This window comes from Dermacentor andersoni, chromosome 1 (assembly GCF_023375885.2).
Source record: "Dermacentor andersoni chromosome 1, qqDerAnde1_hic_scaffold, whole genome shotgun sequence".
Lineage (NCBI taxonomy): Eukaryota > Metazoa > Arthropoda > Arachnida > Ixodida > Ixodidae > Dermacentor > Dermacentor andersoni.
The window spans coordinates 137,591,790-137,618,480 of record NC_092814.1 but is presented as its reverse complement, the minus strand read 5'-3'; the positions used below and the strand labels follow the sequence as shown (position 1 = coordinate 137,618,480).

The 26,691-nt window shown below is 44.7% G+C and overlaps 1 protein-coding gene across 1 annotated transcript; it reads right to left on the bottom strand.

Moving 5' to 3' along the window:
• Positions 1-26,691, bottom strand: LOC126544364 (L-xylulose reductase-like). Its single transcript, XM_050191658.3, has 7 exons — positions 26,507-26,691; positions 23,398-23,495; positions 15,122-15,276; positions 11,653-11,695; positions 5,252-5,416; positions 2,698-2,818; positions 1-225 (listed from the first exon to the last, which is right to left on the bottom strand). The coding sequence occupies exons 1-7, from the start codon at positions 26,556-26,558 to the stop codon at positions 122-124; spliced, it is 738 nt and encodes a 245-aa protein (XP_050047615.1). The 5' UTR covers positions 26,559-26,691; the 3' UTR covers positions 1-121.

Here is a 26,691-nt window from a genome sequence, read left to right as displayed (position 1 = left end):
TTACTACAAACAAGCTATATTGCTTTTATTGGCACGGTAGCAAAACACATTTGCATTCTAGACAGCTTTATTTCTCACATGCGATAATCTGCACGCACACTCGCTAATACAATATGCATTTTTAGACAGCTGTGTAGCCACCGTCGATAGGTAGAACGACCCCCGTTACCATAGATGCCATATCGCTGAGTAGAAAGAGCACCACATCTGATATTTCCTTCGTCTCTGCAAATGGAACAGACACGCACTTTTATATGTCACTGTTGTTCATGCAGGTAAAAAAAAATGGTTGCACTAGTTCTTACACAGAGTGTTTCAGAAAATGCGTTCAAAATTCCATAAGTATAGGGAAGACGCGATAATTAAGCGTCTTTCTTGGAATTGCATTTACAACAGATGTACACCTTTGCAAATTACTCGAGGAAATAATGAGACTAGCAATTATGAAAATTAGTATTATTAATTTTTCAATCGAAAGAGTAACACAGTTGATCCTAATTGCTGAAGGGGAGATGAGCAGTCGACTAGCATGTTGAATTACGGTTATCTCTAACTGCGCTGATTTTTATGCAAGCGAGATCAGATTCAGTGTTTAATGGCTCTAATCCAATAACACGTTGAATAATAAACGGAAATGACATCTAATTGAAATATTAGGATATCAGTTATAAAGTTTTTTTTTTGCTTTTATTAAAAAATATTTCTGAGAAATGTTTTAGGTATGCAGCTGAAACTGATTCTACTTTTTTTATAAAAGAAGGGTGCAGTTTTGGGTTAGTTGATTGGAGATGTTTAAACTTACAGCGCGAAAGCTAACAAATTTATGTGGAGTGTTACGTGCCAAAACAATGTATAATTTTGAAGCGTGCCGTAGGGGGGGGGGGGGGTGGACAGACTACTGGTCAATTTTTGACTACCTGGAGTTCTTTAACATGCACGCGATGCATGGTACACGGGCGCTTTCAGTGCAAGTAAAACTTGAACACCAGAGAATAGAAGGAATGAGACACGGCGCCGCTTCATATACACCAAACGTTCTTGTGAATTAAAATAAGAATTCTGGCTGTAATCATTCCTTCGAAAAAGAAGTCGTAAGCTCGAGGGTCAAATTGTGACCAGTGTTCTAAGACAAATTATTAATAAACACAAAATTTCTGAAGTAAAGGTGTGTTCTTTTTGCCTCACTAAGTCTCAAAGATATTCACAGAAAGTTCACAGACTCACAGAGAGATCTTTCTCGAACCTTTAGCAGTTGCAGTCAAACTGGGACCAAATTCACAAAGCATTTTTTTAGTAAGAACTTTTTATGGTTGGTCAGCCGCCTTCAGCAATGATATGTCCGCTGTCACTATTGCCAGGTCGTTCTTACAAAGGTAAGACGATTTAAAATTTTCGTTCGGCAAAAGTTAGTACAGAATGCTTCTGCAGTGTAATATCCGCCATTTTTTTCCCACTTGCATCTAGAAACAGTTATTTTTAGATTTCTTTTACTTTCTCGTGTTGCTATACTTTCAATGAAGAGCCAGAAGTCCGCCTTGGTGATTCTGTCGATTCCGTCCAGTTCAGCATGGTATCAAGACACCCTCCTGGTGTGACACCGAAGGCCTTGAAGACTTTCTTTTCAGAACTGTTCCCAACGTTATGATAACTACTGGCGCCATACACAGCAGTTTTCACCGTGGATGGTTAAACAAATGTGACTACTTGGCAAGTACACCAAGTGAGGCTGTTCGAAGACACGTTCGTGTTCTGAGGCCGCCCATTGATACGCTTTCTGCTGAGCTCAAGTGCATATCGGTTATCTCATTGCACTCGTAAAAAAAACCAGTTGGGAGCTTTCAGAAAAGCGAACAATTACGAAGCGCACAAGCGAAATGGTGGTGTAAACCTTATAGCGCAAGAACACGGGGACAAAAGCCACAGTGCCCTGGACAGACGCACATGATAGCGGCTGTCCTCGGCACTGTGATTTTTGTCTGAGTCCTCTTTCACTATAACTTCTTTATTATAAATCAACTCATGCAAGAAATCGTTGTCCTAAGGACCGGTGATAACTAGTGATAACCGATGGCAAATAGATCGAAACTAATGTTTTCTGCCAAAACGACTGCAGATCTTTGCACAGTGTACTGAACTAACGAAAACATTAAATTAATTGAACACATTTCTAAAGCCACAAAGTATGGTCCAATTTTTAAATGACTCAACATGCATACGCACTTGCCACATGGAGGAAAGACGTGTCACAGAAGCCGGAATATTTTGGAGTTAAAGTACAAATTTTCGTATATCTTGGTGGTCATCCCCTCTTAATTATCACATCTTCCTTGTTTCTAAAAAAATAGTTCGGAAGACATTCTGTGAACACCTTGTATGTTTTCTAGAATGCGCTGTTCACACATCACACTTTCCTTCTCTTACTCGCGATCGCTGAGATCACGAGAATGTGTATAGGAGCTGACAGAAAAGTGAGGCGCGGATGTTCGGGATATTCAAGAATACGCTTAGTTTGGCTCGGTACTCTTCATTTCTCCTTCTTCTGACGTCTCTATACTGCCCCTGTAGCTATTCGTACCTGCGGTGCATGTGTTAGCATACTTCCGGAGTAAATAGCGGCACAGGGAAGAGGCAAGCGCTGAAGAAGAAATCGCTTCCTCACGGAACCATGCTGCAATGCATCTGGCGGGATTACAGTACCTGCAAAGCGGCCGATAGGGATCTTGGCTTTCATGGCAGCCGCCTTCTCCGGGTATTGCTTCCAAACGGCCACGCCCATGGCTGTGTTGGTCACGGTCGGGTTCACCGAATTCACACGAATCTGCGTTGACCGCAGAAGCCAGAAAACGTGCACCTATGCATCTTGAACATGGCTCATTTTCTTGAATAAGGCGATGACTTAGAGGCCGCTAATGTTGCGTCTTTAAGATGAATGTAGGAGCTAGGAAAGCGTACGGTAATATATGGGTCAGAATAATCTTACTTTAGGTTTGATTATGGCGCTTGTAAGTCACCCACACCTCTAGACTCCTTTTTCTTATATCGCGGTGAGAACAGGAATGAGTATGCTACGGCTAGATACTCAATAAAATACTGCATATAAAGTTTCTTTGTTATAAGACTAGGGCTTAAGCATCATATATAATAGGGTATCTTTATTTTTTCGCATTTATGCATCTTGTCAGTGTTCTAGGACACGTTATTTAAAAAAAAGAATGCTGAAAGATTCCAAGGGTCACAACTTTCGATAACATCAGCTGTTTTTCAGGTTCTGTTCAATATGAACTACTTTAGACAGACCACAATGGTTGAAATGTCCAGTCATGTTTAGAACGCTCTTCTTCAAAAGGTCGGTTTCGCCCGAAAGGCGAAGCCAACTGTTTTTACTTATTTATTTTATAATTGCGATAGCAAATTAGTAGACAGCTATACGAAGTAAAGATAATAATTTTATCCGTCGTATAGGTTTGCAAACATTTGCTTACTAATTAAATTAACAAGGATGATGTCACGCGCGAACGAGTAAACATGAACTCATCTCACTCGATGACTGCAGAAACTCGCTGTCAAAACGCTGGAGTAAGGAAGCGCGGCGGCAGAAGCGAGCGAATTGACTTTCGTGTTGCCTGTCGCTTCAACGCGAACTAAGCGACGACAACATCACACACGAAGCTATCAGCACTCGGCTCACTCTGTCCCCATCGCAGATCGCTTTGAAGATAGCGCCCGTGCAGCCGCGCCATACAAAGCTGCCGCCAAAGAAGAATTCGCACCCCTCCCTCCCCTTCTCCCGGTGCCTTGACGCGACGCAAGACGGTGCGCTTCTTCTCTTGCGCGCGCGAGATTGAGCAGCCATCGTCGGCTTACAGTAACACGCTTTCACTCGCACAGGCAGCATGCGGCGCGCAGCGACGATGTTACCGCCCTTGGACTTTATTCGGAACACCACGGTGACGGCGGTTCCACAAACGCGCCTGAAGTGTCCATATAATTGCTATCGCAACAAAACTTCAGTGAACCTTAATCATATTGTTAGTAACGGCCAAACTGTGTGCTGAATTTCAACGAAGGTTTATACGTCCTGCAATCTATAACGTGCACGGCCACCTGGTGTTCTTGAACATGTGATCCTCTGCGAGTATAATTGCGTTAATCAGTGGCATGGAAACACCCGGAGAAGCTGTCAGCCATTATCGCAGGTGAATAATTCCAGCTGTGAGCAAAGTTAACCAGGAAAAATAGAACCTTAGTTTGGGCTAGTTCGTTTGTAGCTCCGATGAATCACACTCATGTGTGTATTTTACAGCTATGTGCCTTGCACTCCTGCCTTTCTGTTTTTTCTTTCGCTCCGTTCACACATTCATTAAACCACGATATCTTTACGGCACACACTTCTCAGAGCGGAAAACGCGCAGCGTAGTGCCGCTTGGAAGCTCACATGGCTGTGGTGGAGGCTACACCCCAAAGCCATGATAGGCTGCAACATTCGTCGCGTTATGTGTCGCATCTATGTGCCCATTTTCTTTAGTTTATTTATTCTCTCCTTCTATCATCTCTATTACTTTTTGTCCTGTTATCCCAGCACTGGCTAGCCAGCTGGTATTTATACGGGCTAACCGCTCTCTATTTTCCTGTCTTCTTATCTCTTTCTACATTCCGAAGACACGGCAGATTCTAGCGTGGCTGTGCACCAGGTTGCAATAGTAATGACAAACTGGCGTCCTTTCGTGCCCACTGCACATGATGTGAGAACTGGGGCGAAACAGCCCCCCCCCCCCCCCCCCCCCAGGGAACCAGTCCCATATACTTTCGCGACATTAGTGTAAATGGTAGTGGGAAAGGGGTGGGGCTGTTTTTGCGCCTGTTGTTGCCATCTGTCTCCCCCCCCCCCCCCCCCCCTATTCTAAGCTTTACCTTAGAAAAAAAAAAAGCGTTCTATCAGCAGCCACTGCGAGTAGTGCAGCGATGATTCTGTTTAGGATGGTATTTTATCTGCTTTCCATTTCGTGGTTGTTTACGGTCTATGCGCAACCTGTTTATCACGACAGGGATGTCATTATTATTCATAAAATTGTGAGGTGATCCGTTAAAGTGCTGCTACTAAACAGAGTACGTATCACTGATTAGGTATTTTTGTGCCAGGGGATCTTCGATCTTCGCACGGGTTCAGTCACCACCACAGAAAAACTACCAACATGTTCAATCAGGGTCTCAACGCAAGCTGATGAAATGCAAGGGTGGAAGTGTTACGTACATTGTACGGGCCCAGCTCGAGCGCCATGACCCTGGTGAGCATGTCGAGGGCAGCCTTACTGCCGCAGTACACGGCGTGCTCGTGTAGCGCCGCGATGCCGGACTGGCTCGAGACGTTCACCACGGCACCAGACACGCCGCGGGACTTCATGGATCGCACGCATATCTACGCACATTGCATTCGTCGCTGTCGTTGGTACCTAAAATATTGTTATTCAAGAGCTGTCCATGGAAGCAGTGAGGTATACTGATGCAATAACACGTCGAAGGTAACGTAAGGTCGCGTTCAGTATGTGTTGCAACGCGCGAGCCGTGGCTGGAACTCTCTGTGCCGAGGTTTGGTCGCGCCAACGGGCGTCGCCCTCACCAGACATGGGGAAATGGGTCAGCCGCTCCAGCAATGTACACCAACCCCTGTGCGTCCTCTGCTTTCCTCGGATTCAGTGCGCCCATTGTGAAGCGATAATACACCAGGCCGTCGAGGAGCTGCGGCGCGCCACGTCGAAGCCATACGCAAGGGAAGTCGGGCCTCTCTCGGCGAGAGACGGCGTTATCGCTTCACGAGGACACCGCATCCGGAGCAAGCAGACGACGGAAATCACAGGGGTTGACGTGCCATTACTGGAGCCGCAAATCGCTCTGCACATTTTTCTTGAGCGTGACACACGTGGCCACGTTGTTCCTTTACTACCACGGAAGCCGGCGGATGAAAGATACTGCGCATGCTTTGTTTCATTAACTGCTGATACACCGTGGGAAGATAAGATACTATAGGATTGGTTAATAGTACTTTGAAATCACATACCGTGTGTCCCAGCTAAACTTAGCCAAGTTGTTAAAAAAAAGATTAAGAAGTAACAGAGGGTTCAAGATACAATTTTAAGACATACCGTGTTCGGTTGTCACACGTTCGGCGACCGAATAACGGAGGCCATAAATTCGTATTTTAAAGTCTGTTTCTCTAACTTTTTTTTCGTTGAACAGCTTGGCTAACTTTACATGAGACACCCTATATAAAGGGTGCCCCAGCTAATTTTAGTCAGAGATTAAAAATATGCGAATGCCACGTAGCTGGACCCAACAAAGGTAATGTTGTTGGCCGTCTCTTGGAGACTCAGATTATTTTTTTTATTCCGCCTAATTGGATATTTATTCTTAATTAATTCATCAACTTCTCAAGTATTATTAGTAGATTAAAAGGGTCAATGAGAAAATTGTAGAGCGACATGAAAAACTCCCGATACAGCTTTCTGTTGCTCAATACGGGCTATATAAAAGTGTTTTTCCGTGGGAAGGAAGCCCGCAAAATTACACGCAAAATTGCCACGCGACTGGCCGTTCGAGGCATTTTGCGTGTATTCGCGGGGTTATTTCACGCTCGGAAATACACTTTTATGTAGCCCGTTTTGAGCAACAGAAAGCTGTATCGGGAGTTTTTCATGTCGCTACACAATTTTCTCATTGAGCCTTTTAATCTGAGTCTCCAAGAGACGGCCAACAACATTACCTTTGTTCTGTCCAGCTACGTGGCATTCGCATATATTTAAACTCTGGCTAAAGTTAGCTGGAACACGCTGTATATAGACCACGGGACGAGCCTTTATAATCGTTAAAATCTTTAAGGTCTTTAAAAGTAGCACTTAAGTGTTTTAAGGAATCGCGCCAGCAGACCACTTACTTATAAAGTGCGTTCATAGGTAATGTGTCATCATCATCAACATCATCATCATCAGCCTGGTTACGCACACTACAGGGCAAAGGCCTCTCCCATACTTCTCCAACAACCCCGGTCATGTACAAATTGTGGCCATGTCGTCCCAGCAAACTTCTTAATCTCATCCGCCCACGTACCTTTCTGCCGCCCCCTGCTACGCTTCCCTTCCCTTGGAATCCAGTCCGTAACCCTAAATGACCATCGGTTATCTTCCCTCCTCATTACGTGTCCTGCCCATGCCCATTTCTTTTTCTTGATTTCAACTAAGATATCATTAACTCGCGTTTGTTCCCTCACCCAATCTGCTCTTTTCTTATCCCTTAACGTTACACCCATCATTCTTCTTTCCATAGCTCGTTGCGTCGTCCTCAATTTCAGCAGAACCTTTTCGTAAGCCACCAGGTTTCTGCCCCGTAGGTGAGTACTGGTAAGACACAGCTGTTATACACTTTTCTCTTGAGGGATAGCGGCAACCTGCTGTTCATGATCTGAGAATGCCTGCCAAACGCACCCCAGCCCATTCTTATTCTTCTGATTATTTCCGTCTCATGATCCGGATCCGCCGTAACTACCTGCCCTAAGTAGATGTATTCCCTTACCACTTCCAGTGCCTCGCTACCTATTGTAAATTGCTGTTCTCTTCCGAGACTGTTAAACATTACTTTAGTTTTCTGCAGATTAATTTTCAGACCCACTCTTCTGCTTTGCCTCTCCAGGTCAGTGAGCATGCATTGCAATGGTTCCCTGAGTTACTAAGCAAGACAATATCATCAGCGAATCGCAAGTTACTAAGGTATTCTCCATTAACTTTTATCCCAAATTCTTCCCAATCCAGGTCTCTGAATACCTCCTGTAAACACGCTGTGAATAGCATTGTAGAGATTGTGTCTCCCTGCCTGACGCCTTTCTTTATCGGGATTTTGTTGCTGTCTTTATGGAGGACTACGGTGGTTCTAGAGCCGCTATAAATATCTGTCAGTATTTTTACATACGGCTCGTCTACACCCTGATGCCGTAATGCCTCCATGACTACTGAGGTTTCGACAGAATCAAACGCTTTCTCGTAATCAATGAAAGCTATATATAAGGGTTGGTTATATTCCGCACATTTCTCTATCACCTGATTGATAGTGTGAATATGGCTTATTGTTGAGTAGCCTTTACGGAATCCTGCCTGGTCCTTTGGTTGACAGAAGTCTAAGGTGATCCTGATTCTATTTGCGATTACCTTAGTAAATAGTTTGTATGCAACTGACAGTAAGCTGATCGGTCTATAATTTTTCAAGTCTTTGGCGTCCCCTTTCTTATGGATTAGGATTATGTTAGCGTTCTTCCAAGATTCCGGTACGCTTGAGGTCATGAGGCATTGCGTATACAGGGTGGTTAGTTTCTCTAGAACAATCTCCCACCATCCTTCAACAAATCTGCTGTTACCTGATCCTCCCCAGCTGCCTTCCCCCTTTGCATAGCTCCCAAGGCTTTCTTTACTTCTTCCGGCGTTACCTGTGGGATTTCGAATTCCTCTAGACTATTCTCTCTTCCATTATCGTCGTGGGTGCCACTGGTACTGCATAAATCTCTATAGAACTGCTCAGCCACTTGAACCATCTCATCTATATTAGTAATGATATTGCCGGCTTTGTCTCTTAACGCATACATCTGATTCTTGCCAATTCCTAGTTTCTTCTTCACTGCTTTTAGGCTTCCTCCGTTCCTGAGAGCATATTCAATTCTGTCCATATTATACTTCCTTATGCCAGATGTCTTACGCTTGTTGATTAACTTCGAAAGTTCTGCCAGTTCTATTCTAGCTGTAGGGTTAGAGGCTTTCATACATTGGCGTTTCTTGATCAGATCTTTCGTCTCCTGCGATAGCTTAATGGTATCCTGTCCAACGCAGTTACCACCGACTTCTATTGCACACTCCTTAATCATGCCCACAAGATTGTCGTTCATTGCTTCAACACTACGGTCCTCTTCGTGAGTTAAAGCCGAATACCTGTTCTGTAGCTTGATCTGGAATTCCTCTATTTTCCCTCTTACCGCTAACTCATTGATCGGCTTCTTATGTACCAGTTTCTTTCGTTCCCTCCTCAGGTCTAGGCTAATTCGAGTTCTTACCATCCTATGGTCACTGCAGCGCACCTTGCTGAGCACGTCCACATCTTGTATGATGCCAGGGTTAGCGCAGAGTATGAAGTATATTTCATTTCTAGTCTCGCCGTTCGGGCTCCTCCACGTCCACTTTCGGCTATCCCGCTTGCGGAAGAAGGTATTCATGATCCGCATATTATTCTGTTCCGCAAACTCTACTAATAACTCTCGCCTGCTATTCCTAGTGCCTATGACATATTCCTCCACTGCCTTGTCTCGAGCCTGCTCCTTGCCTACCTTGGCATTAAAGTCGCCCATCAGTACAGTGTATTTTGTTTTCACTCTACCCATCGCCGATTCCACGTCTTCATAGAAGCTTTCGACTTCCTGGTCATCATGACTGGATGTAGGGGGGTAGACCTGTACAACCTTCATTTTGTACCTCTTATTAAGTTTCAAAACAAGACCTGCCACCCTCTGGTTAATGCTCTAGAATTCCTGTATGCTACCAGCTATATTCTTACTAATCAGGAATCCGACTCCTAGTTCTCGTCTCTCCGCTAAGCCCCGGTAGCACAGGACGTGCCCGCTTTTTAGCACTGTATATGCTTCTTTTTGCCTCCTAAGTTCACTGAGCCCTATTATATCCCATTTACTGCCCTCTAATTCCTCCAATAGCACTGCTGGACTCGCCTCACTCGATAACGTTCTAGCGTTAAACGTTGCGAGGTTCATATTCCAATGGCGGCCTGTCCGGAGCCAGGGATTCTTAGCACCCTCTGCTGCGTCGCCGTTCTGACCGCCGCCGTGGTCAGTTGCTTCGCAGCTGCTGGGGACTGAGGGCCGGGGTTTGTGTAAGCAGTTTTAATATAATCGTTATGCTATACAGACGGTTTATGCGCTGAGGCGGGCATAAGTTTCGCGGAGAAGAGTGAGCAAATACATAAACAACAAAGATGTGTGAACTAGCTTATTAAATTTGGTGATTACGGTATGTGTATATATTAGAAACTAGAAGACAATCCTATTCGAAACCAACTTCATTTTGTTTGACACTTCTAACGCGCTTGTGCTCCGAGATGATAATCAAATTTAATGTTCTGTGTGCTAGCTTAGCATTCAGAGGCGGTAATCTCGACACAAAAGACGAAACCCGCAAATAACTCTTAGCCGATTGTGAAGGAAAGGGTAAAGGCAGTCTTGTTTTTGGCAGCCGAGAGCAGGAGCCCCGCTGTTTTCAGCTCTTCCTGGCTTCTAGGCTGACGTGATATACAGAATGAGTTACGACACATTGGGGGCTCGTCCTTGTGTGGGAACTCCAGCCTGTGAATGCGAAATTAGCGTACTGAGTGTCAGATTTGACGGCGAATATCACGGAACTTAAGCGCTCTATAGAAGAATAAGAGAAAGTGAAGTTCACTTCGATTACGATTGTCATCAAGTTTCTAATGTAAACATACACCGTAGTCGCCAAAAAAAATAATAACGAAAATCGGCGGATCCCACAGATATGTGTAGAATCGGTGATAAGTGCAACTTTCCTTGATGTTTACTGAAATTTCTTCTCTTCATTTCTTTTTCACTTCTATGTAGCTCAACGAAGCTCGCTTGATGGACGACTCTCTGGTTCTACTCTGTACTTATCTTCTTTCTGTACACTCGGCTGCTCTTGATAGCGACTCGTTCACTTCTCTGCAGCTGAGTTTTTCAATTTGGCTCTTGTTCTGTTTGTCTGTTCGAGCACTTAGCGAGTAGCACGTAGCCATTCTGCTGCAATGGCCAAGCATTTTCACACACCCAGTGCCACATGCCGAGTGGCACAAGTTGTGTATTGAGCGTGATGCATATAGCGACCCATTCCCAGTGGCCCAAGTTGTATCAGTAAGACAGCAGCAACCAGCACCCGCAAAGTGCGGGAATAAGCAACGAAAGCTTCGCTTTAAAAAGTTAAAAATTTTTTATGATTATGTATTAGCTTACTCTTGGCGAATCTTGTGTCCTCCTAAGCACATAAACTACCTGTACAAGCAGCATTTCCGTCCTCATTGCTCATTGTATATCAGCAATATGAGGAATGAGACGAACGCACCGGGAAGATTAAATTCAACCTCGAAAAGCAACAACGACGATGACGACGACGAAGACGGAGTGGCGGTGGCGGCGCTAGCAGCGGCGGCAGCAGCCGCCGCCGCAATACGATAGTGCACGAGCGCAGTCCCGTGGTTTTATTTCATATTTCGCGGTCTTTCTCTAAATGCAAAAAAAAAAAAAAATATCGCAATGCTGCACATACTTTGCCGCAAAACATGGGATCGGTCTTTCTGAGCTCCCTCTACAACGCAATGAAACACACTTGGTCCCAAAGTAAATATTAAAGATATTGCATAATTCATCTTCGTTTATTAACCACTTAAGCGCAATATAAAAAAAATAGTCTAAAGAGTTCCACATGACGGCAAACCATATCTCGTTGGTCTCATTCAGCTGCGGTTAAACACTTATTTAAAATCCTTCGTTGAAGTTACGTGAAACACCCTGTATATAGACAAAGAGTTATTCCCTCGGCGGGGGCTTCAGTGGGACTCACAACTTACCTGCGAGATGTTCACTGCAGCCTTGAAGTTCACGGCGAAAATCCTGTAACAAGTTGAAAAAGCCACGTCATGCGTGCCATCTGCAATGAATAGTTTTGCATGCATACGTCACGTCGGCATCGAGTCCCAACGAGGATCTGCCATATAAAATAGCTCGCTCATTGTTATCTTGGAAATACCTTTCAACGTTTCTTGACCTCTTATACATTACAATGAGGAACAACGCGGCAGGAAGCTATATGTATATAGTGCTCTTATGCGTAGTTATACTGTTGCTATGAGCTATCTAATATTTATTTTACTTTATACAACATACAGGGTGTCCCAGCTATAACGTTGGCCAGAGTTTAAAAATATACGAATGCCGGAATGCTGCGTAGCTCGACAGAAACAAAGTAGTGTTGTTTGCCGTTGCCTTGGGATACTCAAATTATGTTTATCGTTCCGCCTAATTAGATAATTAGTCTTACCTAATTATCCAAGTTCTCAAATAATATAGTTAGATTAAAAGTGTCAATGAGAAAATTGTAGATGGACATGGAGAACTTCCGATACAGCTTTCTGTCGCTCAATGCGTGCTACATAAAAGTGTTTTTCCGAGCGTGAAAAAGGCCGGCAAAATTGCACGCAAAATCGCCACGCGAGAGGCCATTCCAGGCACATTGCGTGGATTTGCGGGCGTCTTTCACGCTCGGAAAAACACTTTTATGTAGCACGTATTGAGCGACAGAAAGTTGTATCGGGAGTGCTCCATGTCCATCTACAATTTTCTCATTGACACTTTTCATCTAACTATAATGTTTGAGAAGTTTATTAAATAATTAGGACTAAATACGTAGTTGGGTAGAATTAAAAAATATAATTTCAATATCTCCAAGCAATGGGAAACAACATTACCTTGGTTTTGTCAAGCTTCGTGGCATACGCATATTTTTAAATTCTGGCTAAAGTTAGCTGGGACACCCTGTATACACGTAAGTGGTCCGTTAAAACAGCAGAAATTTAGGTAAGGATTTGATTGTGATGGACACGACGGTCGGGATTATACAGGGCTACCCTTGCTAGTTGCTTCCCGCATAAGCCCCCATACATTTGTCAACGTCGAGAAGATCCAGCAGGAAATATTCTGGCTTGTGCCAATACTAAAGAAAATTTCTTAAGTTTTGCGAAGTAGATAATTCTGGGATGTGATTATAAAAAATATTAAAGATTAATCGCAAGGCCGCTGCCAAAAATTCTCGTGACAAACAGACATGATTTGCAATCATATGCGTGTTTTCCAGCTAACGTTGCCAAGCTGTTTAACGAAAAATTAAGAATAAAAAAACACGGTGCAAGGTACAATTTTAAGGCCTATGGTGTTCGTTCGTCAGCTCTCTGACAACAAAAAACAACAAAATTCTATCTTGCACCGTGTTTTTAAATTTTAATACCATTTTCTCCCGTCTTGCCTCGGAGGAAAACTGCTGGACCAGTTTTAAATAAAGTTTATTCTCTCTCTTGGTTGGTTACAGCTTGGTTAACATCAGCCGGACACCCTATATAGTATAGTTTGAACCGCTATTGATCTTAGCGGCTGTCCCGGTTCTTGTCGCGTGGTCAGGAATTCGGGAACATCACAAAGCTTTCGAGGCGTGAACCGCATGACTAATAGTTGAGAAAACATCTGTCATAATACTTATCGTGACGAAAGTGATCAAAGCCACCTTTCCGTACCATTGTTTCTGGTGCGTGCTATTAACAACGTGTCAACTGCGACTCAGATAAGGATATTTATAATTCGCTTTGGTAATATTGTGATTGCATCGTGTGCAACAATTTTGATTTCACATTTAAATTATATTTACGAAGCGCTTAGGTTCTGCGTTGGCTGACTGCCAAAGGTCATAGAGAGTTGAACATATTACAACGGAATTTTGCGGTGTCATAGCATAGAGCAAGGTGAGATTACTGCGGATTAATAAATAATTGTTTTGAAATTGGCTTACTGTGCGTGTTACCTCCGGTTCAGGTAACTCAGATGGATAAAATGATAACTACAGAACAAGAAAGCTGGATTGGTCACGAACATCGCGACATCTCGGTAAGCTATACTTAGAGGCATGAGAAACTATGATAGATAACGCTTGTGTGTCTTTCAATTAAAGTAGACGTGAGTTGCTTTCATTCTCATGCTTATATGTGTCACGCGAATAAGATATCATGTAAACTAATCATGTATTCTACCTAGGTACAACGCATCGGACGCAGCTTCCAGTTTTGCAGCTTTTCACTTTCTCATCGTAACATAATCAACCCAGAGTGACTGTGTTCATTCCCTTATTTACCTTCCTTTTTCCCCACTCCCTCTGGTGGGACGCAACCCTCGCTTTTTATGGAGAGATAATTATCCACGAATGTGGACGTTCTGAGGAGACTATGATGCCCGCTGTGGTGCCGTGGACATCTGCACTTCCTTGCAATTGAACATAAAAAATAATGACATATTCTATTGGGCGCGTATTCACAGAAACCTCTTGAACTAGAATCGTTCGTGCAGTTCCAACGAATCCTGAAGCTAAACATACAATTAGGTAAAGTGGCCGGCCGATCGCAAAGAGCACTTATGAACGAGAGACTTTGTGAATTCGGGCCATGGTCCGTTGAGGGTGCTCTAAGGTGCTCTCACTACGCTAAGCTAGCCGTTTTCAAGTCTCTGGCTTCGAGTAGAAGTGGCACCCTCCCATTTTAATATGGGAGAGTGCTCGAGATAGATAGAGGAGCGGTGACATAGCACTAGGCATTCCCGCTCTTAGGTCCTGCTCGGGACAGTTCTAACACTGTAAATGTGCTTCGTACGAAAGGCAACATCAATTTTACTCGCTAATTCCATTCCTGTATATGGGCTTTTCCTGCACAATCTGGGTTATAATTCACAAAATTTTCTTAAGCTAAAATGTTCGTTAGATCAGATTCCAGCCAATCGTACTGGGGGACTTACATGTATTGACAAGTGCAGCCATCCAATGGCAAACCTCACTTACGAACGAAAAGCTTCGTCAATACAAGTTCTGGTACTTGGTCAATCCGCGGTAGTGCGGTATGCTCATTAAGTGGAATTAGGAAAAAGTCCGCCATTGTTACAAATTATTCGCGTGTCTGTAGCAGCTTCGCGGTTGAGCTCTTATGGAAGCTACCAATCGGTGTACGTTCACAGCACTCTTACCGCTCTTAAAAGCCGACTAGCGTTTGACAGAGACGCACTCCCTTCGTTTTAGAGCAAGAGCGACGCCGAATCCTGCTGATGTGAGTTAAAGGAGGAAAGCGACCGATGGAAAATACCCTAACAGATATGAGAAGTGCTGAGATTATAGGGCGGCGTTTGATGAAAGCAAACAAGTGCGGAGACGCCAGATAAACATACGTTAATGACCATCACAAAATTGGTCCTTCGCATGCGATTTGTAGGTGATTACGATGTTGAACTTGCTTGTCAATGGACTCCGGCTCAATTTCCCCGAACGCTTCAAGTTTGGTGATGCCAGCGTTGTTCACAAGCAAATCGACGTCACCGATGTCGGCCAAAGCACGCTTTGTGGCGTCCCAGTCGGATAGGTCTACGGCCACCGGAATGACGTTGCTCACCTAAGAGGAACAATGCAGATCTGTGAACCAGTGTAGTGCTTTCAAACTTGCGAATACGTGCCAAGCCTGTTGAGCACTTATAGGGAAGCACACAACAGGTATCGGAAGTAGGGAAAGGAATAACCACAATTAGAAGTCCAGGCCTCTGTCAAGTTGCATACCGCAGCTTTTAGCCCCGTCGCCTACCAAACTTATTTCGGAAACAAAGAATTTGAATTTGAATTAAAGCCAACAAACACACAGACCCCGGCACGACGCGTGTCCACCTCTTTTCTTGTCCGTTGTCGTTTGTGGTGCTTCTGCGGTGAACGCAAATCAACTCTCCCAAGCCTTATAGGGCGCTAAACGATTAAAACTGCCAATAACAACTCACAAGAAGGTTTATATACCTGGCAGCAGCTTTTTATTTTCCTTTCTCTTTTTTTTATGTAAGTGACCTCTTAGGCTGCAACGGGTACGTGTAGTTCGAAGATGAAGTTATGGAATTGCCTGAATCACAGTCGGCCTGGTGCTAATTTTTTTTATTATACTGCAAACATGAGTAAGGAGTTGGGAAAAGCGGCAATCATGTACCTCAGTTCGTTAGTGTCGCTTCGGTTGAGACATTGCAAGACGTGGCGTAAGAGAGACACTTGACTTGGGATCGAACCAAAGATCCTCCGGTCTGAAGCCGAGCACTCTAACCTCGACGCCACGGCTGGCGAACAGGTGCGTTAGGTGTGCTCAAATGTCAATGCTTTATTTTTATACTTGTTTCGTCCACCGTACAGCAACGTTCACCGCGAAGCGGTGCCCGCAATGTTGGCGCATGCGCAATGCGGGGCGCTCTTCCTTCGCTGCACTGTAATGTTCGCATTGCGCTGCATGGGCTTTTTTGGGGTCTAGGATATTCGTGGAGCAAATGCTGAAAACAGAAAAGAAAAGAAAAGGAAAGAGAAAACCAAGCGCCTGGAGTAATAACGTCAGCAATTGGTGCCGATTGTGGCTAATGGAACTCAACATTAACAACTGTAAACTTGTGAGAGTATCCCGATCTAACGGTAACCTGCCTGTGTACTACCTGAATAACGTTGCTTTAGAATCAACAAGTTCATATAAGTACTTAGGCGTGCACAAAACATCTAAATTAACGTGGAATCATAACGTTGGATACATAATTAACAAAGTCAAAGCCTGCTCGGATATTTACGCCGTAACTTTTCTCGTGCTCCATCTTCTTTAAATTTACTACTTTATAAAACCCTGTTACGGCCAAAATTAGAATATTGTGCAGCTATATGGGACCCCTTTCACGAAAACCTAATACCATATAGCCTTGAACTAATCCAAAACAAGGCCACTCGTTTTATTTTTCGGAACTACAACCATGCTGCGAGCGTGACTTTAATGAAATCAAATCTGGGTCATAGAAAAAGACATTAAAAGAGAGCGGACACTCTCCCATAGAGCCCAGCGGCCGAATTGCTGCAGCGAACCAAGCGGATGGGATTAACATCTTCCAGTTTCGGTTTTGGGCGCGCGCGTTTTAAACGGCAGGTAGCACACGTTCCGCCGGCTGCGCTAATCGACGCGAAATCTTTTATTTTTTCTGTGCTGCTCAAGCACGAGCTTTCTTAGTACGGAATCATTTTATTTACTACAAATGATTGCGAACTATCTTGACAAGCCTCCATAGAATCTGTGCTGCGTGCAATTTCATAAAGCAGACGCAAGACAACTTGTAAATGAGGAAATGTTTATTTTGCTCTCTATAAATGCTCGTTCCGGGCTTTTTGTGTGTTTATCCAACGTTGTGGCACCAGGTAAGCAGCAGTAGTTCTCGTACGAAGCTTCACCGGACGCATCAGCTAAAAAAATTACAAGCATGTGTCATTTTGGTGTTTAGACTTTTAGGACTACTGCGTGTAGAGGCGAAGCGTGCGCAAGTCGTGGATGGGCGGCATTATACGAAACAAAGCAATTCGCTTCTACGTACACGGGGCATAGAAAATAGCCGACTCATCCCAAACAATACCATAAAATACGATAACATCTGATTTGCAAGCACTCCCCATTTCCGGTCATTATTTCTTGCACGTTAAGAGCACAAATACACGGGCCACTGCGCGTTTACAAAACAATTTGGACTCAGCGCATGCGATCACAACTGCGTCACCACTCTGGACGCGGTCGATGCCCTGCAAAGTAACGAAATTATTCACAATAATGCTGGGCGTCAGAGAAAGCGCCAATGCTTGTCCCAGTAAGATTCAGTACACGGGAAACTAACTGCGTCCCAAAGCTTGGTTCGGCGAGACAGCCCAAAAACTACCGAAAGAAAGTTAAAATAATGTTGGGGCTCATAGGCTGCAACCTAGCCAAGCTGGAAATAAAGCCCACATCCTATACTATACGTCAGTCTGAATACTGGAAGGTGGTCACTCCCCGTGCTAAATATTCTATGGGTACACTATCGTATATTTTGCCTAAACGTCTTAATAATCAAAATAAATGTGGAATTGAGTTAGTTCGTACTACAGTTCGCGAACTGCGCCACGTGATATGCTATGTCTTTGAACAATTTTAATATTGATTTCCTTGTAATGCATTAAATCGAATCAATTTTGCGTTTGTCTTTTGTTAGATTCCTGTATGTTTCATGTATGCTACTGTACTGCCTTGTAGAGGGGACCGTGGGCTCTAGTCAAGCTGTTCAGCAGCTTTTACCCACGGCCCCTCCACCGTTTCGATCGAAATAAAGCTTATTATTATTATTATTATAAAAGCGTCGAAAACATCTCCCAGTGCGAGTTATTAACTCAAATTAACTGCGCCAGGACGGTAGAACTGTTTTTCGCTAACTGCGTCACAAGTCTCGGTTCCGTGCCGTGAAATCCTAAATTGTTTGAAATCCGTCGCAGACTGTCAAACAAAATTTCTCACCTTGCCGTAGTCCAATAGTGCAGTGGCGCCGTGTCGGAGTGCACAAGGAACGCAAGAATACGCCGGGAGCCCAACAAACCAGGCTACATCCAAAAAGAAAATTAAAGAGAAGGAGAGAGAGAGAGAGAGAGAGAGAGAGCGAGAGAGACGGGTAGCCGAACAGGCGAACTTCACATGCGCAGCCAGCCTCGCTGTCTGGCGCATGACGCAGGCATATCGCGCGTCCGGCGTGCCGCTACGTTGTTGTTAAGTAACGCCAGAAAAATAAGTTGCAAAGTATAAGTCAACAGCTAAGACAACAGCTATCACAGCTTGTTTCTAACTAACACCAAACACGACGTGTTACTTCGGCCGAGGCGTGGCAGATAAGGGACTAGCGCGATCACGATGTTTACAGCGAAGCTGTATTGGCTAGCCGATTGGTCCGTCCGTCCGTTTGTCGCCTGTACTCCGAAAACTCCTCCGGCGCAACCCCGTGCGAATGCACGAAAAAAGAAAGCGAGAGAGAGGCGCGCGAATGGCTGAGCTTGCACACCGAGCGGGCACGCAGCAGTTTCTCTCTGGCTCCGAAATGGGTAGGCCACGCCTCATACGTGCTCCTGAGGAGGAGGCACCTTCGATCAGCAACGCCACGATCAGAGCCGGGAACGAGCTCGCCTACGCCATCCCGATGCTGCAGCCCGGGCGCAAGAACAGGCTCGTGCAGCCGAGCGCAAGCAGCAAATGCGTACCGAGGATCCGGCAGGCTGCCAAGCCGTCGTTTAATGAAACGCCGGGATTAACCCAATGATAAACAGCGGGGCCGCACGTTTCAGCTTCGCTGGTTAACCATCTGTACGGAGTGCTTGGGCGGTAGTTTTTTTCTTTATTTCCTTTATTTCGTTCTGGCTAACTCAGAAGGAGCCTGTTCGTGGGCACTGCTTTATGACGTGGGTGGGATCGCTGTCACGTGGTATTCGCAATATTTCGCAGGGTTTATTTATCAGTCGGAAAAAATTAGTACGCAATTAGTACGTCACTGAAAATATCGCGGTTCGATGTCCCTTGGCTGCGCTTACAATTGCCTCATTGACACTTTGATAATTATGATAGTGCGTCTCGAGTTAGATAGTTAATTACAATTACCTAATTAAATCTCAGTAACGAAAAAAAAACTGGCAGCTACTCCACTGTACTGGAAACAAAATGCACTAGGTTTTCTTGGAGTAACGAAGAATCTATTTTTGTAAATCTTTGTGCAGGATAGTTAACTGGGACACCCTGTATATATTTATGACTTCTACATGCAAGTGACGATGTTTCCATCCCTAATAAATGCTGTAAATAATTAGAAGTGTTTGTTTAATAACTCGTTAGCTTTGCTTACTCGAAAGACAAGTCACACTAAGACACATAATTCACGTGCATTTCACACGCCGTTGATAAAATATTCTGCCGAAGGGGTCACTTGAGTCTACAGGTCTTTTTCAGAGTTAAAAAAGCACGCAAAACATTTTGAACTGAGGTGAACATACAGCAACGTATTCATTCTCCGCATAAGCTATACATACTTTTAGAAATAATTGTTAATTGGCCACCTCCTTCTCTTCAAAAATATAATAAACTTTGTCATGTGTATATATTTAAATATACTGTGTATGTGCAAGGTGTTTACAGTAGAAATTTAAAACAAGGTTGAAGTGAAAAAATACGGATGAGGTAGCCGCCGCTGGTACTTCTAATGCGCTTGTTCTCCTATTGTCAGGAGTTGCAGAAATAAGGCAATGTATGTATTAAAATTCTCGAACGTCCGCGCCAACAATGATGCAGTAAGCTATTAGCCACAATAAAAGTTTACGTGAAAAGGTCAAGGCAAGTCAAAAGAAACCTCAAATGATGGGGGTGACAAAACTCTGAGAATGTCACGTGAGGAGGGGGGGGGGGGGCTCAGCTTTCTTCAGGAAAACTCCGGAGGGGCTCGGGCGTAATCGGCGCCTATGACGCAGAATTCTCTAAACATATCTAGTAGTCAGGGACTCACAAGTGCAGTTCCCACAAATGAGTTCAGAGAATGAAAGAGTCGCTGGAGTTTGGCATTTCTTTTATTAAAGAGGGCGAACTGCTTACTGCCAAGGTATGTGAGTGGTGGCGCTAGCTAACACTCCCAGGGTCCTGCTAGGACACATAAATGCCCAAGAAAGTGAATGGGGAAACAGCGCTGCGGTAGCTCAATTGGTAGGGCATCGCACGCGAAATGCGAAGGTTGTGGGTTTGGTTCCCACCTGCGGCACGTTCTTTTTTCATCCACTTTATTTCTATTAAGTTATCATCATTTCTTTATTTTCATTTCTAGAGCACAAGTAATTTCCCCTATGTTGTCCTTGGTGTCAGTGTTTGTTGGCTTCTTATGATATTATGAAAGAAATGAAATACAGCGATACAAAGGTGTATTAGCCGAGCTGCGTAGCGTTTACATTTCAGATGACCTCTTTTTTGCCATCGTAAGGACATGCTTATAAAGGTAATTATGATGGAGGGACTCGTTAGGGGAGCATGTGGCCTACCGCTTCGGCGGTTGCTCCCTTATAGATGAAGGTGTCATTTAGTTTTCTTTTTTATCGCTTAGGAGTAGATCCGTTGTTAATGACCGGTACAGAAACTTACCGGTTATTCATCAGTAAGACAACTACTTTTAGTGAGAGTGTACTATAATGTGCACTGTGAAAAGACACGCGAGCGCGGACACTTTCGACCCGCGATACGGTCCGTGCACGACTGTTGGGTGGAAATAAGAACGCTTTTCGGCCATGAACATTCTTCGCGATAAAGCGGCTATCTTCGCTAAACTCATCGTCGCTCTCATAATTTACATCATTGATCGACTACTGTCCTTACGAAGCACTCTAGCGTACGAAATGCTTTGTAAACTCCGGGGTCTCTAATAGCTGCTATACATGCTACATAACGTATAGTGGCTATTAGAGAACGCTGAGAGATGGCAAGCCGCCCTCCTCAGCGAGGCAACCGAAGACCAGGAGTGGGCCGTCCAGTGGGCCAGGGCCGTCGCCGAGGATCTCGAAAGATTTTTCTCGGGCGATGGACCACTGGCAGCCTAGCCCCGGGCACCAACATCAATAACCGTTGGACAAATAAAGTTTATTCCTATCCTATCCTATTATGGTAGCATGCTGTTCTTGGTGCCATGAGCGTGTATTTAACATAGCCCTGCCTAAATGTCTCATACGTGAAGTTTGAAACAGTGTCCTTTCTTTCTTTTTTGGCGGGAATACAACCTCGGTTATCGCCTTTTCTAAATCTCTAATGTTTAACACTTTTGAATGTCTTCAGAGAGATCTTAAGAGACCCTGTAATTTTTTTCTTTTTTCACTTTAGCTTGATTCCTTTTCCTTCTTTTTTTCTAGTTCGTTTTTTTTTTTGTTTTCGCTTGTTGTCGTCTTTAGAACACCTATATCCCCCACCCCAGTGCAGGGTAGCGAACCGTTAACTTGCCTCTGGTTAACCTCGGTGCCGTTCCCCCTCTCTCTCTCTCTATCTCTCTCTTCCTCTCTCTCTCTCTCTCTCCGTGTGTCCACTTCCTCCGAAGAAATGCCGTTTCAGGGACTCAAAAGAATGACGAAGTAAATTTGGCGGCCCACCGGCGTTGAAGCGCTAGGCCAACGCCGCAGAACGCAAGCTGCTCGCGGGGCACGCGGGTGGGGACCTCGGAGACGTGACGAAAGACGGGGGGAGGCAACATCGACGACACAGACGCTCTTTTTCCAGCCAGTTTCGGTTTCAAGGAGCCAAGAGGAACTACTTGTTTGCGTAGCACCAACATGAAATCCGCTATTCAAAATTTGATCGTTCGGATAGGTAGTGTCGAGGACGGGCCCCATAGTACTAATTTGCTGTAGCCACCTATTGTTGATAATTAGGAAGTTAATTAGCATAACTTCAGTAATTAAGCACGTAATTGTGGAAATTGCTCTTTATCTAGAGGCTGCCTATCCGTACACTCAAATGGTAAACATAACGTTACCGTGATTTATAATTTTCTAATTTGAAAGATTTGGTGCAGCTAAAAAAACACCCTGTATAAAGAAAATTACGGAAACAGGTTACAAGTGATATTGTTTGCTGAAGGAAAGAAAGAAATATATGGAAGGCATATACATATACTATAACAGGCATATAAAAATTATATGTAATGTAATAACGTTTGTTGGTAACTTCGAAATTCTACTAACAAACCTACAGTCCTGCTCCTTGTCAGGACGCCGAAAACACCACGGTAGAGGAACGATATATACTTGAAGGGCCATTCTAAGGAGCATATATACAGTAGGAGTAAACACATATTTTTCGCGGATGCCAATTTTGAGAGTAAGAATGTATTCGTGCGCAGTTTAGTGGAGTAAGTAAATAAGGGTTGGTGCAGCGATGGACGATGTGTTAACGCCGCCAAGCAAAAAGAAGTTACAGAATATAAACCTTCGTGGATGGGGTTAGAAACGTGCGTCTTTGTCATTTGATCGCACACACACTTCATCCGTCCACCCGAGGGACCAGCGCGAAAAAAAAAAAGAAAATCCAGACGGCGCTGACAAGGAGTATGCTCCGTGCTCCGCAGCAGTACGTACGTGTGCTTCGCGGCACGGAGTCTCCGTCTCAAAGAAACAGGCGCGTTCGTCGCCCTCTAGCCACGATGACTGCGCCGTGAAGGCTGTGACCGATTTGCCTCGATACAGGCGGGGTCGTCGTGCGCCTGCAGACGAAGCCGCAGGAGCGCGACTCGGGAGACGTGAAGGCAGGAATCGGAGTTATCGCCGGTGTCAAGTAGCTGACGGGCGAGCGAAGGAGGCCGAGCGTAAGCGATTAGAACCAGCTCCAAACGTCAAACGTCGTCGCGTTGCGGAGGCCGAGGCTTTAGATAGTTAAATACAGTAACGCATTGGCAACAAGGCTGTTGCTCTTCAGGGAACAGCGTTCCCTGAAGGGTGAAGCGAAGAGTCTGCAACTTGTAGCGTAGGCTGTGTATCATCGAACAGGTTAAGCTACATGCGGCAGCTTTGCAGCCTTTTCAGCTTTTTTTGTTTGTTTTACCAATGTCGACTGGTACATTTTGTAGCAGGTTATGATTCCTAGATGACCTGCCATTACTGTATCCATTCCGGGCTTATTAATTTGGCGTGTTATCAACCATTGAATTGGGGAACATACTTGTTTCTGCAGTTCAGTCAGTTTTGCACCGTCAATGTCTACAGCGATGACAGTAGCGCCAAACTTTGCCAAGTCAGCGACGATCCGCGCACCCATTCCTAGAAAGGAGGAAAATAAAGGAAAATCAGCGCGAAGTGGCAGTGAGGATGAGTAAAACGCACAACCGATGAGCTCTTAAATTAGAAAGTTCGTCAACAGTGGGTGAACGTAAGAAACCTATAGCTTAAGCCAGAGCCAATGTATTGATAATGGGACTTGGCTTCGTGAAGACAACAGTGCTTTCCTTGCCACGGTTTAGTGTATAGCTCTCTGACCCCCAAGGTTGAAGAGACTATGCAAGAAGGAAATGGTGAGGTGAGCAAGCGGAGTATGAGAGATGAAAATGTTGAAGCCATGCGCGCATTATGCGGCATGTTTTGCGCGGCAGCGCAAGACATGACGCATATTCATATATCTAGTGCTATGGTCGCATAAATTTCCCTTTATGGTAACGTGACACTTACGACCGCTGCCGCCTGATGGCCTACTTACACACAATTAAAACAAAATTTGTGCGACTCAAGAGTAGAATGCCACTCAGTAAGCTGCTGATTGACAAAGCCAAAATATTTAGCAGAAATGCTATGGTCTTGTGGGACAATAGTGCGCGACGATTTACTGACATTTACACAACGTCTTCTACGTGCGAGTAAATTTACCCCCCCCCCCCCCCCCCCCTGTAGTACGTTTCGAGGCAGTGGTTCGTTTATAGTTTGTCAAAAAGCTCTTTTAACCAGACTGAAACTGATGGCACCAACACCGCATCGTTGTGATGTCATTCTCTGCAGCCGTATACCCTGCTTCTCATGTTCGTTCACCGCATAGGAAGGGAACAGTTTGATTGACCAGCTCACGATCATGCACCGTGCATATACGGTGCATCTTAAGTCGCGACAGTTGAAATGGGCTGCACGGTACGCGTCGTCAGAAAGATAGTAAGCTCAGGCGCTTATTGGCATTGTCGCATGGCACTTACGGTAAACAGGCAAGAACAAATCCCACTTGAAGAGGTGCACTTTTAATTTTATTGGGAAGCAACTGTGCAGTGGTGATAGGGATAAGTACTGAACGGCGGTCACCGGGTCGATTGATGCAGTCTACACTCGGCCCCTACATATAAAGCGTCATTGCGCACTTTAGATCACCCAGCAGTCATCTCAACAATTTGAAAAACTTCTAAACGTATTGTGTACCGTGTGATAGGGCCCGGCTGTTTACTTGAAGCAGGTACAATATTCGTAAACTCAGAAGAATCTAGGCCCATATTCACAAGGCATGACCTACCTTAAAGGTTTTTAGAACAAGCACCAACAAACAGCTATAGTGGATGGGGCAATAACGAAGGCAGTTGGTCAATGACAAATTGTTTTTACAAACGAAGAACTTTGACTTCACGCCTAATACATAGAGCGTGTCTTGCGCAATTGCTTGCTGTTACCCGCCGCGGTATCCCAGTGGCAATGGCGCCGCACTGCTGAGCTCAAGGTAGAGGGTTGGATCCCGGCCGCGGGGGCCACGTCTCCGAAGGAGGCGTAATGCAAAAACGCTGGTGTATCGTGCATTGGGTACACGCAGGTTGTCCAAATTAATGCGGAGCCTCACTACTACAGCGTTCCTCAAAATCGGATTCTGATTTTGGCGCGTGGAACCCCAGAATTAAAGGTTTCCTAAATAGTGGGAGATAAACATTGATAGCACAGATAAAGCGACCATAATAACAATGACGACGCGATATAAGCAGAGGATAAACATAAAAGGCACAACATTTCACGCCAGAATATTTGCCATTGTATTTTGAACAAACGGCCATGCAAGAAGAGGCAAAGATGTTTATGTTTCAGTTCACCATAATGGGCAAAGTATTGGTAGATGGGAATAAGCTCTCGGGTATAAAAGCACCTGCGCAAGCAAATATGAGGCAAGGATATTTATGTTTCAGTTTACCATAAGGGCAAAGTATTAGTGGGTGGGAACGAAAGCTCGGGTATAAAAACGCCTGCGCTAGCAAACATGCGGCAAAGTATTTATCGCGCGCATCGGGATGTAAGGCATTATTGTAATAAAAATTCACAAACTTTATAGCGCCGTTACAACAAGGTTTACTGATGCACAGCGTCAGGCAAAACTTCGCTGGAATGTCGTGCTTTCCGCAAAATCGTGTCTTGTGGCGCCACACAAAAGGGCGGTTGTGGAATACAAGGTAGCCTAAAGCTTGATATTTCAGGAAGCTCCAGAAAATACATTTTCGCATCTTTACTGAATTTATGGCTTTGAATTGAGATGTTATAAATTGTGAAACACATACTTTAGTAACAAAAATTTGTTTTGTGAATGCGGTACAATGTAGTTTGATATAGCAAACACTTCACTTTAAATTCATAATGATATAGTCGCTTTGAAGCTGGCAAAACCAATATTTCCCACTGTTGTGCATGACTGCGCTAAACAATCGCGCTATTGCACTCCAACACGTGTCTGCACAGCCCCTGCCCCTGCAGCTTACAGAATTCCCTTCGAGCCGCGTGTTGAGTCACACTGGTAGATAAACTCCAGGACAGCGCTTAAGGGGGATGAATATAAACGCCCGTAGGAAGAGACTCATGCAAAGCGCGCACAAATTTCCTGTATTGTGGTTGGACGCACGGCTTTAGAATTGTCACAACGCTGTGTACTCGTATATACGCACCTCTTCTTCATATCATTATCATCATCCATCAGCCTCTTTCCTGCCCGTCCCTTTTCCCCAGAGAAGAGTAGCAGGCCAGAGCAAGTTTTAGCTTTGGCCAACCTCTCTGCCTTTCTGTAACTAAATCTGTCTCTCTCTCTCTCTCTCTCTGTGTTTACTTGCACGTGGTATTCGCGTCTCATAACTGCTGGAGGAACCATGGTCGTTTCCGCTGTCTTGCGATTCATGTGGAAAAAAAAAAAAAAACCAGACGGAACTTTTATTTCCATACTTCACGAAGTGAAGCGCGGTATTTTCGGATCAGGCCAGAAATAGCACCCGCTGCAGTCAAGCCGAAAGAATACGGGCAAGAATCGGCCCCTACGTGGCGTAGACGTCACCTACCTTGCGCAGCGCCCGTGACCACCGCCCGTTTGCTCGAGAAAAAGGCCTCCATGCCGCCTTTGTTGCTTGACTTCTTTTAAATCCACCTCCACTTATACCGCGGGACGTGCAGGAACGCCCTGGAAGACGACTGCTCTCTGCTTGCTGCCCGCAACGCACTGCGCTTTATGTCATCCGAGGTCGAA